The following is a 16143-nucleotide window of genomic DNA, read 5'->3' as shown; positions in this document are numbered from 1 at the left end:
GACTGACAAAAACGTTCAAGCTGAAATATGAAAATAATTAGAAAACAAATTTTTATTTAAAAAGTTGAAACAAAAATTATGAATATTATAAATTATCCCCTTAACTGCCGTGCACTTTCATCATGCAATACTCTCAAAGAATTTGCAAGGAGAGGAGAGAAAAAGACTAACTTGCCAATTTGACTTCCATAATAAAGGAAATCAAGTTACGGGACTCTAATTAACAATGATTTTAGATCAAGAGCACTTCAAGCAATGTCCTAACACCAGTGACATGTGAACATTTTTTGTATAAATAGACCTTTGCCTAGTTAAAAATTCAACCCCTAGGAATGTTCAAAAAGCAGTTACAGTCTCACTGAAACCTTTGTTTCTCAGCCAGTACTTTAGACATTTCCCCCCCACAAGCTTTGTAATTAAGTAGATTATAAGGTAAGATTCTGAAGCCTCAGAAGGCATTTCCAAGGCATACCCCTTTCTAATGACTCAGTACACACAAATAAAGATAACTTGTTTTTCTTTTGGAATTGAAATACAGTTCAGCACATTGCTATCACTCCATGACAGCAAGTCAAGACAACAGGAATTTGAGAGCCAGTCACCTTTCACAACACCAAATTCAATAGTTCGTCTACCAAAGTTGGACCATTGGGTACTCTGATACTGCTACAGGTGATCAGGAATTGGCTATCGTTTCCAGAACTAACTCACTGTAGTTGCAGTCCTAATTACACCTACCATGAAATAAATTCTGCTAATAGCACTGACTCCCCAGTATGTACATCTAGGATTAGGGTCATAAAGTTGTAGTTAAAAACACATGCACATGGAAGTTCCAATAAGCACTGTGATATTTCCATTCCCTTAAAACAACGAAACTGGAGTGCTAATACCTTGATGATATATATCTGCCATTATTCTTAGCTACTGTGTTTTGATTTATGGGTCCTTGAAACCCATCAGTGCAAAGTATGGTAATACCAGAGTGATCCAGAAGTAGAAATTATTTTTGCATGGGATACACCTGCCACATAAAAAGTTCATAACACAAAGAAGGGAGAAAAAAGGAATTTGCCTATTTAGCCCTCAGTCAGCTCTAATGTATACGAACATACAAACTCATCTCTGAAACATGGTCATACTTAATGGCTTTTACAGAATTCAAATCAAACACAGGAACACAATTCACCTAATGCCAATGCTGTTCTTGGTTTCCTAATGGAATTTAACCCTTTGCATATACTATTGTTCAAGGTAATGAACAAAAGAGATGCTGCTATGAAAAGCAGCAAAATTCCTTCAACAGCATAAACTATTACAAGTCAGTCATATGTTAAAATGTTAAGAGCTCCTGCTCATCTTTGGTGCTTAATTTAAGATCTGACAAGTTTGAAGCCCTGTCCTGTGTCCAATACTGTAGGAAGGAACCAACTCATTTTTAACCTTTTCAAACACCTAAAACAAGCCTTGCAGATCCAAAAAAGGTTAAGACCACAGAACCAGTTTGCCAGATGAATTAGAGGATAGGTGACACGGGGAAAATACATCATCCAGTGTTTGGCAACATCACTTTCTGTTGGCAAGTGTAAAGTATAGTCACTCCATCGTTTTGACACTCCATACATGGCTTTGACAGTTCGGCCCTTTTCAAACCAAATGATGTCATTGTCAGGGTTACAATTGTATTCCACCCATTCTCTAGTGAAGTCGCCAAGGCGTGGAGGGTCTGCTTCATCAATGTCCACCACTTTGGACAGCTCTGCTCCTTGTACTGCAATATACTGGTCATTGACTTTTCTTACTTCTTTAACCCAAGGCTGAGAATTCTCACAGTCTAAGACTATAATAAGCCGTGAACAAAAAGAGCCATTCTTCTCTCTCCACCATTCTAAAAGTGTATCCAGCCGTAATGCATCGCCACCTGAAGGGAAACGGAAGGCATGATTATTACACAACAGTAGCTACATTTTATGTGAATAACTTTTTGGCAATGAAGTTATATCCAGGCCAATGGAAAATGTTTTGGGAACTTGACTAGGGACCCATTCTGTTTAAGGATTAGATATTTGCACTACATTTCCACAATGCTCTCAATGTTCAAATTGCATTTCAGACCAGGTTATCCCCACATGAAAGGGTGCTTCACTTGTTGGACTGAGGCTCTGTATTTAACTATGGAAGACAGGGCATGAACTATCACTCAATCACCTTTTTCAAAGGCAGAGAGACTGAATCTGGAATCCCCCCTCTATCCTCCCACACTCTCAGTCATCAGCCAATCACATCACACTTCTCTCTATCACTCTTCTTACATTACTGCAGTCAAACAAAACATTTAAAGAAATACACACACCCAAACATGAAATCATTACACATACTAACAGTGTTTTCTTTGTTAAATGATCCAAGAGATGCTAGTGAAAACCAGTGTTTTGGAGACTTATATCAACAGAAGGATTTTAGTGTTTTACTTGTAACAAAACACAAATAATTGCAAATTACCTTTTTGTTTCCCTTTGGCATTTAAGAGTTTGAACCAACTCTCAGATTTCACGACTGCGCTTAAAATAATTCTTCCAAAATATTAAGGCTCAGGGGTTAGCAAAAGTAGAGTACTATATACACTCTTCCAACTCCAGAAACAAGAAGGCTGCCAAGTCAACTCAGAAAATTTTGGAGCTCAACTGTTTCACTTAGAATTATTTTAGTAAAGGCAAAATCATGGACAGCATGAGACATCTGCACACACCCACAACTTAACAGAGTTGGTGATTAAACAGACAGTTCCAATAAGCTCTCCCTGGAAAGCTGACTGATGCTGTGCAAGGATCAGCAGCAGGGGAAGCGGAGAGGAAACCAGTAACCTCTGTTTGGATCCAAGCCATTAATGAATCAGTGTTCAGTTTGTCGCAAACCTCGCAGTTGAATAAACATAGATTTATGTTATGAGATGCTCTTTGGTTGTGCATTTTGGGTATATTTCATAACCAGGACCAAACTACACACTGTATTTCCACCACAAAAGCTAAACAAACTGATCATAAAGCAACATGTGACTATCTTCTCATTCCTTCTTTGGCCATATTTCTTCTTAGTATGAAGGAAACCTCACAGGACAACCATATGGAACCTCCTTCAGTTCCTTTGTCATCACTTTCAATATGTTTGAAATAAAACCACTTTGAATCTGAGAATGTCTTTTCACACAGTATTTTAAATCAGCAATGACAAAATAGAACAGCTTTTATTGCTTGTTGGTTGTGACGGTCTGCACTTTTAAAAGCCTAGACATGCTGTGTGAACAGATAAAAGGACTGTGAAGGGTTAATTCTTTCTCCTTATCTGCTTCTATTCTTGCCAGTTCTTTTTTCATTCTCATAATTTTTACCTCCTAACTAGGATTCTCCCCAGCAGATATATCCTCTCCCTGACTGTCCCCATGTCCCTCTCTAAGGCAGGGGTGTAAAAAATGCAGCCCATGGGTAGGATCCAGCCCACACAGGGCTCAAAACTGGCCCCTGAGCAACTTCATTCTCCTGCTTCCTTTCCCGGGACTGGTCCTGCAGCCACACTTTAGCTTGCTCTCTCAGTGGCTCTTTGCTTCCTGCCTCTTGTCTCCCGCAGCTCTCTCTCTTTCTTACACACAGAGAGATAGAGAGCCTCGTGGCTTTGTGCCAGAGAGATACAAAGAAGACAAGCCTGTCTGCCTGCCCCTCCCTCTTCCTCATACATAGCTTCTGCTTTCTTCTCCGGGGCTGCTCCTCCTCTTTTTTTGGGGGGGGGGAGGAGGAAGAAAGAGAGAGGGGGGGAAATTGGAGTCCCAGCTTTAAGACCAACAATGTTTTATTCCAGGTATAAGCTTCTGTGTGCGAGTACACTTCTTTGGAGGGAGAGAGGGAGGGTGGATGAATGGATTCTTCTGACAAGCACAATGTACATTGAGGAAATTATTTTGGCTTATTCTAAAAAGTTGTGTTTTTTAAATAATTGGATTTCTCTGTTCCTATCTGGATTTATTTTCTTTCAAAAAGACCCTGATTAGGAATTACAACACTTGGATTGGTCCTTATATCTTGGAGAGCGGAGTGATTTCAGATACCAAATAATAATAGCACTCATTGTTAATGAGACAGGAAAACTAGCTCTCAATTCAGTCCAGGAGGATGCATTGTCTTGACCTTTATTATCAGTTGCAATTCAGCTGTCTCTTTCTAATCTTCCTTTGAAATTCCTCTGTAAGAGCACTGCTACTCTTAGGTCAGCAACTGAATGTTGTGGTTTCTAATATCAGACATATGTCCATTTATGGTTTGCATCCTCGTGGACGGAATCCTCCTGGATGGAATTGAGACCTAGGTTTCCTGTCTCATTACCAATGCTGACATCTCCACACCTACTTCCCCTCTGCATATCACACCTAATCCAATCAAGCCTGCTACTGCCATTCACCATCTGAAATCATCTTTTCAAAGTTTATATCTCTGGTACCTCGTGTTACATTTTATAGCATGCATGGCCCGGCCCAACAAAGTGACATTTATGTCCGATCCAGCCCTTGTAACAGATGAGTTTGACACCTCTGCTCTAACGTCTACCCTGTTTCCCTGAAAATAAGACCTACCCCAAAAATAAGCCCTAGCAGGATTTCTATGCATTTGTGGTATAAGCCCTAGTGTCTTCTTGAGAAAAAATAAATATAAGACAGTGTCTTATTTTAGGGGAAACACGGTATGTGCCGGTGCGATTTCTGACAGAAATTCTGTGGTAATTCCTCACAACTTCATGAAATATTTTCTTATAATAGTTTGTCTTTATGGTGGGACAAACTAGTTGTGGGTTTTATTTTTGTATCCCACTGCTAACACCAAATATGATGGCCCCATCCATTTCCCTCCCTCAAAGGTAAAATTTTCCCTCCGTTTTTCTTTCCCTTTACTGACTGAGCTGCCCTAGCTTTTCTTCTTTGCTGAAGAACTCTGGCCATCCCACCCTGTCACAGTTCGATATTTGGGCTGCTGGCTCAGCCCAGGAACCTGAGGGAATGACCAGGAGCCCGCTTTAACTTAAACAACTTAAATGGCACTCGAGACACATTGAAATTCAAAATTAACAAAATATTTTATCCAATGTAGAGGGGAAAGGTCAAGTGAAATCTGAGGTTGAAATTTCTGAGGTAACTCAACACAGATAACTCTGAGGTAAAACCAGTACATGCACAGACTTTCATTCTTAAGTTTCAGGAGAGTTCCTTAATCTATTCACAGTTACTTAAATCTTTATGTTGAGAGATTTTTGTTCCAGTGTTTTCCCAAACACTCTAGTACATTTTCTTTGAGTATTCTCTGACTCCTTTGGCTTCCAGAAGGCTGGTATACTCTTTCCAGTACCCAAACCCCTTCTCTTGAAACACCAGTACTTGTCTTTAGATTTTAACTGACTCTTAAGGTCTCTAAAGGAGTTTCTAACCACACCAGACCAGGGATCTGCACTCTTCAGAGCTAACTCCCTGTTTGTCTGGGTAGGGAATTTTCTTCTATCTCTAGAAAATCTGTCCCCTTTCCTTGGCCCGCTTCAATCTTCCGCTACTTCCCAAACTTCCTTGCCAACTTTCCCCCAGTTCTCCATCTGTGTTACTGCTCTCAGCTAAGGCTGAAATCCTAAACTGTCAGTACTCGACTCTTCTCAGCTAGGGCTGAAATCAGACTGCATCTCTCCTCAGCATCCAGTTCATATGTCTTTTTCCGCTCAGATGATGCTAACCAATCAGATGTCTTGGAACAGCCTGTCACTGAAGACTCTCTGGCTCTGTGAAGAATTAACCCTTCACAGTCTAGGCTTTTAAAGTATTAGTATTCAATGCTTTATGAAAAATAGCAGTTCTTTGAATATCACATATGTGAGGTCAGGGCTTTTTTTGTAGAAAAAGCCCAGCAGGGAACTCATTAGCATAACAGGCCACACCCAACAGCAGGAACTCATTAGCATATTGGGCCACACCCCTGACAGCACAGCTCATTAGCACATTAGGCCGCACCCCCATGTTACCAGAAGTGTGGTCATCCAGCTACACCCACATTTTGCTTGTTATTCTGTCTACCTTGTTTGTTGTCAAAACCCAGGGCCTTTTTTTGTAGCAGGAACTCCTTTGCATGTTAGGCCAAACACCCCTAATGTAGCCAATCCTAATGAGTTCCTGCTGTTGGGTGTGGCCTATTATGCTAATGAGTTCCTGCTGGGCGTGGCCAACTTGGGAGCCAGCCGGAACTCCGTTCCTGTGCGTTCCTGCCCAAAAATAGCCCTGTGTGAGGTTTCTCTCTTATGCTTGGCTTTTCCAGAGTGAATTTGGACCCAAGGAAATGAGAGTAATTCACAAAGATGTATGTATATATACATATAGATATATGTATCTTCTGCTTTCTATATGAAAAAAAGAAAAAAGGGGGGGCTAAAAAAGTATTTTCAGCACCTTACTACACACCCCACTAGCACAATCAAACCAGAATTAGTTCTTGTTTATGTAACAAAAAGGAATAAAATATGTGTACCTGTGAATTCACAAAAAGCAATAATTAAACTGAAGATAATACAAATGCAACAGAGAGCTGCAAATGCCAGTTACCTGCTAGTGCCCATTCCCCAGTGCCATGAGTATGGCCACTGTAGTACAGAACATAGGTGTCATGTCTGGGTCCATCAGGCGTCCGAACTTCAAGAAAAGATTTCAGCTTGGAATGAAGGGTATCGAAAGAAAGTCCACTTGTAGAATAGTCACAGCCATAAGTTTCAATCATATGATATGCAAAGAATCTTTGAATGTCATTAAGCATGCCTGTTGATCGTAAGTTTAGCTCTTGTACGTGCTCAGGTGGAAGAAGGGTTGGTTGACCATCAGGACTGGGTGGGGGGAGTAGAAAAAGGAAAGTTACAATCAGGATGCTTCTGTCATTAATAGAACTTTGCTTTATGATACAGATGAACAGATGAACTATTTTACCAGGATCCAGAAAAAACACTGCGTGTTAATTGAGATCAGCGTCCTATCTGAATTGTATGCTTAAGACTTGTTGTCTAACTTTTATGAAAATGAAAGCTTCGGCACCTCTATAATATCTCCTGAAGAAGATTAATTTTTTGAAACGTTGGTAAATAATCCGGAGACGACGTTGTACCTTGGTTTATAAATTCTATTAAGTTGTGTATCATATTGTAATGCTTCAGAGCACAATACATGTACAGCATTCCTTATAAGTCTTATGACTGTTGATTGCGGGTCAGACTATCACGACTGTTGGCTTTATATTTGTTTATCTGTTTTAGTCGTGTGTGTCCAGATTTTTTATATAGGGGAAAACCCCATTTCTCTCCCTATTGCTTCAAAATTTTTAGAAATGTTACATCTTTATTTTGGGTGGGTTCCAAAGAATTTCAAGTGGAGTTTCACTTAATCAATGAGGTCTTCAACTAACTCCTTTCTACTGAAGCCTCTACTGCCCTCTAAAAGCTACTCCTGGGAAATGGGAAACCCCTCCCCTCAGAACATTGGGAGAGGGGCTGTAGCTGGAAGAGGGGGAAATAGACCACAACCAGAGACCCCCACTCACATGGAGTGCCTTCTGTTCATCCATAGGGTTCTCATTCCTATCCACAGAGAACTATTAGGGAGAAGACTAGGCTAGAAGTTATTCTACATGTAAGTGTTAAATTATAGAAGTCCATGACTGCTGAGGTGCTGCCCAGTTGCAGGTGTGTCTGTTTATGAGTTCATTAGGGGTACTTCAGAGACCTTATTCTATAGACTAGAACAACACATTCCTCTCCACTGGCTATTAGACACAGCCTTCTACACAGAAGTTCAAGGAGTGATCATTCATCCCCAGGCTCTAAAATTTTGAACCTGCATCTGTGCTTCTTGCCTCCATGCTCACCCACCCTCCAAAAAAGACATGGGGTTTCTAGCGCACAAGACTAATTTAAGTGTATGAGACCTTGTATGTGCCAGCTTGAAAACTTTAAGTTCATTCTTCAGTGAAGAAACAAAGATGCATAAATAGAATAGTTAACAGTACTGGACTCAGAAGAAATACAAGGGAAAATATAGATCCAGATGGTCAGCCGTGTTGGTCTGAAGCAGTAGAACAAATTTAGAGTCCAGTGGCACCTTTAAGACAGTTCAGATACATTGGAATGGTAGATGAGGTTCTAAACTTATAGACAGGGATTTAACAGCAAATTAACATGTAACATGATGATGTTTAAGTTATGCAAAATGAAAAACAACATTAACTACACCATCAGGGGGGCTCATTCACTTGCTCATCTTCTAACATTGTATATGCCATTAAATGTCAACAATGCCCTTTAGTTCTCTACACAGGACAAACCCTGAACCAGAGGATAAATGGACACAAATCTGACATCAGGAATCACAAGACTGAGAAACCTGTAGGAGAACACTTCAACCTTCCAGGACATTCAATGGGTGACCTCAATGGGTGACCTCAAAGGAGCTGTTTTATTACAAAGGAACTTCAGAAACAGAATGGAAAGAGAAACTGCTGAATTACAACCAATTACAGCACTTGGAACAAAAACCTCCCCAGAACTCAACAGGGATATTGGATTTTTATCCCATTACATATGCTAACTCATTCAGTCCTCACATATGTATTCTCAACAAAAAGGACTATGAATCCTCTATATTTTAGTGTATTTCTTTTTCAGAACAGTATATTAGAATACTGAATGGATGTCTGCTGACAACATTACAGCCAGCTCAAAATATACTGTTGTGCCCTCCACACGCCCTCTACGCCTGAGAGGAGATAATTAAGATTCTGTTACTTCTCACAATTAGAAAAAAAACACCTTTAGACATTTATCTGCTATTTTAACATATTTATTGCTTTACAACTGTTGACCTTATAACCTTAACTTGTTATTTAGTTTTTCACTTTGCATAACTTAAACATCATCATGTTACATGTTAATTTGCTGTTAAATCCCTGTCTATAAGTTTAGAACCTCATCTATCATTCCAGAGTATTTGAAAAAGTGTGCCTTGCACATGAAAGCTCATACCTTGAATAAAACTTTGTTGGTCTTAAAGGAAAAATATGTTTACTATAACAGAAGTTTGAAAGAGCTTGTTGAAATACTGATGACAATCAGTTCTTTTACTGCAGTTCATAATAAAGCCTGCTGCACTCAAATCGACAGTCCATTACATTGTATGCACAAAGTTCTTTTAAAGCAGATTATTTTGCTGTAAGGGAATGCAACAGAATGCAAGTTTCAACTCATAGGACATACTTATTTTTCATATCATTTGCCCTGAGTCTTAAGAAGCTATTCTTGTTCTTTTAAGAACTCTGAGCTGGATGTACAAATAGTAGGTCAGGTAAAAATTACCATGAACAAAAGCAATCATCCCATCCCTCCCGCCACAGGGAAATTAAAGGCATGGGAAAATACATTAAGATCAACCTGATAAAACATGTTAGAACAGAGGCCAGCTGAAAGAGTTTGCCTATTTTCTCTCTCTAATACTGAAATCTTTTGCCACTGCTGAGAGTACCCTCTTTGAAGTTAACATAACAATTCCAATAGTTATTAAGTAGGATTCCATCACTGAACACAAAGCTGTCAAAAATTTAGCATGCTCTGTTTAAGCCTAACAATCCCAGAGACAGGTTTCAGTACAGAGTTGCCAACTGCCTTTAATCAAAGCTTAATGGGTTGTTATTTACCAGGTGATGTTATTTACTTCCATGCCAGGAAAAGCTTCACCTGCCCATTTCGACACATTAAGCATCTATTAAATGGACAGGACATTTTTCTCCAGGCCTGTTGGCAACCTTATTTCAGTATAGTCAGAATAATTCTGGTGTGCTGCCACAGAGTCAATTTAAATGTAAAGCAATTACACGTCCACTACTCATGCAGTAACCACTAACATTTAAGTATCTTGTTAAGGGGAGAGGGGAAAGAGAAAGCTTATATAAACCTGGTTAAGAAATTAGCACTTGGGCATCAACATTACAAATAATAACGCCCATCTATATGAAAATAACTATAAAGTCACACTCGAGGAAATTAAAAAAGATTTACAAAGATGGCAGGAGTTCCAAATATCACTTATGGGTAGAATATCCACGATCAAGATGAATATACTACCACGTATAATCTTTCTAGTTCAATGTATTCCAATCCTTAAAAATAAGAAATTTATTGAAGAACTGAATAAGTTAACAAGAATATTTATCTGGCAAGGGAAAAAAGCAAGAATAAAGCATAAATTCCTAAGTGAAAAGAAAACGAGAGGAGGAATGAGCCTTCCGGATTGGAATCTCTACTATCAAGCCGCTGCATTAGGGTGGATAAAAGAATGGGCATTGTTAGAAGATAAAAGATTGTTAAAACTAGAAGGTCATGACCTACACATGGGCTGGCATGCCTATGTGTGGTATGACAAGGAAAATAAACAGAAAAGCTTCTCTAACCATGTAATAAGAGGACCCCTAATGCAAATTTGGAGCCAGATAAGAGGAAAAACTTATGAAAAAATACCAAAGTGGATATCACCCATTGAGGCCTTTGTAATACCGTCGCTAATGACTGAAGAGAAAAATATAACATATAAGACCTTACTAAATGAGCAAAATGAACTTAAGCCCTGGGAAACCCTACAAGATATGCAGATAAATCTGTCAATATGGGAAAGAAATCAACTAATCTCGAGATTCACCAAAGACAAAAAACAAGGTTTCTACGTTAACGAAACACAACTAGATAAAATTTGGCTGCGAGAGGCAGACAAACAAATAGGCAAAATATATAATCTACTACTAGAAGAGGAGTTAAAAGATGCATGGGAAAAGCCCGCAATGATTAAATGGGAAAAGGACTTGGGCCGTAAGATAAAGAGGGAAGAATGGAAAAAATCCTGGAATTCAATTAAACTAATAAGAGCAACACTGTACAAAGAAAATATACTAAAAATGATATATAGGTGGCATTGGACGCCAGATAGATTACAAAAATGCTATGTAAATGTCTCAGGGAATTGCTGGAGATGCAAGAATAATATCGGGACTTATTTCCACATCTGGTGGAGATGTCAGAATATACAAAGATTTTGGAAATGTACAAAACAATTGATAAAAGACATAACAGAAATCGATTTACCCTTTAGACCAGAAATCTTTTTGTTAAATATTATACCCAACGACATTAAGTATAACGAATCATGTATTATTGTATACTTAAACACAATGGCAAGAATCTGTATTGCTAGAAACTGGAAATCAGACAGGATACCAAAAAGGGATGAATTAATATATAAACTATTTGAGGTAATAGAAATGGATAAACTCAACATGTTTCTGGCTGGTAAACTAGAAGATAAATTTAACCAGAAATGGTATAAGGCCATAAAATGGTACGAGAAAAATATTTAATTTTTAACCCCAATGTTAACAATGTACTGAAATAAGACGTGTATGTGTGTACTTTATGGAAAAATGAAAATAAACTATTTTAAAAAAAGAAAAAGAAAAAAAGAAATTAGCACTTGTTTTGTAAAAAAAAATTATTGGTACAAGGACTGTTCCAACAATCTTCATAACATCTATATTATCTGTAAAGTGTTCATCAATAACATACCTGCAGAAATTGGTAGGAATCACGACTGCATACCCTACACATGTTCCTCCCAAACAGTTTCCCAGTTCATGAAATAACCCATGAGCCATGGATTCAAGAGGTAAGACAATCAGAAACACACTCATGAAGATTCCATTGGATTTCTAGGGGAAAAAAAGATGCATTTAGACAATACCAGTCTGCATTTTTAAATGAAAATTCCTACTTCAGAATTTTTCCTCAGTCATCTTGGACAGATGTGATTCAGTCTAATGTTGTACAGAAAACCAAGGCACATGTACAACTATGCAAATCAGACTGGATTCCACAACCTGATGAAAACAAGCCAATAACTAAATTCACTATTGGTTTAATCATAATCTGAAATGTGTGGTGTTCACCAACTCTGGTTCTGAATGTGGTCGTGAATTCTTCATCCTGCTCCAATGCTGTAACCAGTTTATTTTTATAGAAGTATGCAAAGGATCACCATGCATAGAGATTAAGATAAATTTATAAGGCTTTTTTTGTTGTTGTTCAACTGTAATAAGCACAATTTCTGGTGATTAGGCAGAAAGTTTCCCCTTTAAATAAGCAAATATCTTAACAGGTATATGTGAGTTTTATTTGTTTCTTTTTGGTGTTTCCAGTATGTCTGTAAGTTTACATAGGGTCACCAAGAAATAGAACCTGGAGCAGGGACAAGTAAATAGGGACAAGCTCAATTCTCGGCTGAGCTTATCCTGTGATCTAAGGCATAGGGCTTTTCCGCATGGTCAACTTACTCCTGAAGCACTGGCATCAATTTATTTTTTTTCTGTAACATGCCTTAAATAGTCAGGATTTTCAAAGGAGGATGTCATTGTCATCAATGGCATCACAACACACACCACCTCTAGTTCTTGTGCATTTTTATGTTGGTATAACAGTATCATAGCTGCATGTATCAACATACCATTGTAATGACAGGTTTGGCAGGTTCTCTGAATCCCCAGCTTTCATTAAAAAAAAAAAAAGGCCGTAGCCCCTTCCCTCACAGAGATATAAGGAAAAGACCAGTGCTTGCCCATGGAGCAGGTGCTGGTGTTTGCCTGCCCCCCATCTTCTTGAAGGAAACAGGAGGGTGGGGCAAGCCAACAGGGGCTCAGCACAGGAGCGTTGGCCAATTATGGGCTGGCTCCCGCCAGGTCTGGCGGAGGCTGCCCTCCTTACTCAGTCCAGCTCTCCCTCCCCTCTACACACTGGTGTGTGGGCAATGATGAGTAAGGTACAGAAGAATCCTGGACCTGGCTCTGATCTGGGGTGGGTTTGCCCTGTTAGGAGGCTTGCTGTGCAAGCACAGTGCAACCCGTGCTTTATTCTATTAACGAGATGGTGCAGATCAGCTTATGTATAAACAAAATTCCCAGTTTAACCCATAACTTGTGTGGTGTTTCATTCTAGGGGTGGGCGGGCAAAAGTATATCTCTGCAAGGGAAAAGGATAGAGACTTACTTTTTCTCTTTTTAAATGAAAGCTGAGGACTCAGAGAACCTGCTAAACTTAAACTTTTTTGGGTGTGCACTTATATCAATATATCGATACATGGGCTGTATTTTTTCAAGAAAGCAATCTCAAACAAAATCACTGTCTTCAGGGCAGGGGGAGGAGAGGGAGTGGTTTGATGATGATGACAGTCCAATCATCAAAAGTGGGCTGGAGGTAGGTGGGAGTGGAAAGGACAAAGAAAACCAAGAGAAACATTATGCACAAAGAGACTGATGATTTAAAAGCAGCTTCCAGAAAAAGACAGAGGTAAAAGTTGTCTCAAAAGGACTAGAAAAACAAAAAACAGCAAAAGAAGCAAAAACTAAAAGCACAAAAATGCATATGGAAATCAGGTGGTAAACCAAAGTAGTATAGGGCCAGAACTGACGGGAAAAAACCATGTGGAAAAGCCCATAGTTAAGACAGGACAAAGGACAGTTTAATGTCCAACCAAAAAATTGACATTTTTCCTATAGAGAAAATAAAGGACAACGCTGCAAGCCCACCCAATGCCCCTGAAAGCAGCATGTCCAGTGTCTAATGACAGGGATCACACAGACAGGGACTACAATGTATCTGCAGAGTAGAATGCAGAGATGTGTTGTATCAAATTGAAAGCACACTGTCATAAAAAGCCACCATTCCATTCACCCACACCTACCACAAGGCATTCTGCAATATATTCCTGTCATCTAGAAAATGGTGCCATAGCCTACTACAGTATGCACGTACGTTATGGTAATGCAGCTAGTTTCCAAGCTAAAATACAGATTGTTTAAAATGTTGCCTTCAGTCTGAGTTCACACTGCCGGATTCCTTCTCTGCAATTATAATAAACTGCCAATATTATGTGGTTGAGATAGGCCACACAGGGCAGAACAAGGTCTCCAAGGAGAATAATTTCAGTTTGATGCAGCCAGAGCCCTGTCATAAGCCTCTGATATACTGACCTGCTGCATGCTATACACTGTAATACTTAATGTCCCAAGAGCAACAAAAGATTAAATAATTTATAGCATACCTGCCAACATACAGCACCCAGAATTGCTGTTGCAAGAAGGCTGAAAAATACAAGTTGCTCAGAAATTAAACAAAAATGACGCATTCCTTTAGATGCCATGACTCTATCAAGGCTGTTGTTCTCCGCCCTGTGCGTATAGTAGATTTTATGACATTCATTCAATTTTGTATGAAATCCCCAAAGAGTTATAAGAAAAATGATATGGCAGACCATCCAGAAAATTCCAAAAATAGAAAATCCCGGTATCACAAAATACCAAAGATCCAAATCACCAAGCTTGAAGGCTGATAGTATGAAAGAAATAAGTTCAATAAGTCCAACAAAGATGACTGAAAATCTTCGACAGGCTCTTCCACGAAACAAATAGGGTTTCCAACGTTCTGTAACTGAAAGTCCACTGAAGTACACGTCAAGAAGAGGGTCTGTGATCAGACAGCTAAAAAAGCATCCCAAGGCAAATGGATTTGTGGGTATTGCTAGGGAAGGAAAAAACAATACCGAGGCCAGGATGCCGAAGATTGCCAAATTTGGAATGGCAAGGAAAGACTTCATCCGCAAATCAATAATGAGCATTGCTAAAGCCACAACCAACAAAATAATACTCATGGATTTTTGTACCAGCATAGTTGTGCTGGCAATTGCAAATCCAACCAGTTCCAGGAACTCAACAGTCGTTAGCAGAGTGGGTCGATGATGGATACAGCCACATATCCTCTGCACTAAAGCATGCAATACCCTTATAATGATTGAGGAAAGGAGCAAGTATTGGGTTGCTTCTTCTTTCACATCCTTTTTAAAAGCATCATTATCAAGAAAACAGAGAAGGCCAAGTAAAAATCCAAACCAAAGATTAGAAAGACTTAAACTCGCTGTTTCCATGGAAAAATAGTAATAAAGTATACTGGCAATTCCAAGAACAAAAAGAGCCAGGATAAAAATCACGAGTATTAATGCGTCTGCATTCTTCTCCCATCTGACATAAAGGCCCATGCATATTGCGACCAGTAAATTCATTCGGGCTAAATAGCCCAAATACCGGACAGAAGAATGCATGCTCACTTCTCGGTTTGCTTCTTCCAGTCTTGTCATTGCTGCGTAGAGGCAGTGGCTAACGCAGTAACGTACTGATTTACACATGTAAGCTGACTAGTCAAGACCGTATCACTCCACAATTTTTTTATATATATATATACAACGCAAGTGCTTGGGTTTCATCTAAGAACTGTGATGCAAAAGTAACTTTGTGCAGAGTTGTTTCATCATTAACAGCCAAGGATTACTGAAGTTCTGGAAGAACAAACACAACTTAAAATTAGAATTTTTAAATCAATTAACAGATACAATAAACATGCATTAATATAATGCTAAACATTGATATAAAGGTCTTTTTATAGTGAGATCATTTATATTAATTTTCAATAATTTATGGTGACAGTGGATACTACAAAGGTTTTTTTAGAAGATGACTAATTATGAACTTAATTTTCCTTATTTTATTTGACTTTTTTTGCTATCAAGTTGCAGATGACTTATGGCAAACCAGTGGGGTTTTCAAGGCAAGAGATGTTCAAGAGGTGCCTTGCCATTGCCTGCCTCTGTGTTGCAACCCCAGAAGTTCTTGGTGTTCTACCATCCAAGTACTGACTAGGACCAATCCCGCTTAGCTTCCAAGATCTGATGAGACTAGGCTAGCCAGGGCTATCCAGGGCAGGGCAATTTTCTTTATATCCTACAAAAAGTAATATTTTAAATTTTCAAAAATATGAAATTTCATGGAAACCAATCTGGCCTTAATGAAGCTATTCATGGTGGCAGTGGTTAGTGGCAACAGCACGCCAGCCACTCCAAATAAAATTTCCAGAAAATTGCAGATCAAAACAAAACAGTACCTTTGGATCTGGCTTTCCAATTGCTACCAAGTTTATTAAATTATATTAATATTCTTTTCAGTTTTG

General features: G+C 38.9%; 1 protein-coding gene across 1 annotated transcript; it reads right to left on the bottom strand.

Annotated features, from left to right (window-relative positions):
* Positions 1–601: 601 nt before the first annotated feature.
* On the bottom strand, positions 602–15469 carry TMEM168 (transmembrane protein 168). Its single transcript, XM_015415453.1, has 4 exons — positions 14189–15469; positions 11662–11804; positions 6620–6894; positions 602–1921 (listed from the first exon to the last, which is right to left on the bottom strand). Exons 1-4 carry the CDS (start codon positions 15323–15325, stop codon positions 1374–1376), a joined length of 2103 nt encoding a protein of 700 aa, XP_015270939.1. The 5' UTR covers positions 15326–15469; the 3' UTR covers positions 602–1373.
* Positions 15470–16143: the final 674 nt, after the last annotated feature.

Source organism: Gekko japonicus, unplaced genomic scaffold (genome assembly GCF_001447785.1).
Source record: "Gekko japonicus isolate JY-2015 unplaced genomic scaffold, Gekko_japonicus_V1.1 scaffold1334, whole genome shotgun sequence".
Classification (NCBI taxonomy): domain Eukaryota; kingdom Metazoa; phylum Chordata; class Lepidosauria; order Squamata; family Gekkonidae; genus Gekko; species Gekko japonicus.
Note: the sequence above shows the minus strand (reverse complement) of the source record. Positions and strands in the feature narration are given on the sequence as shown.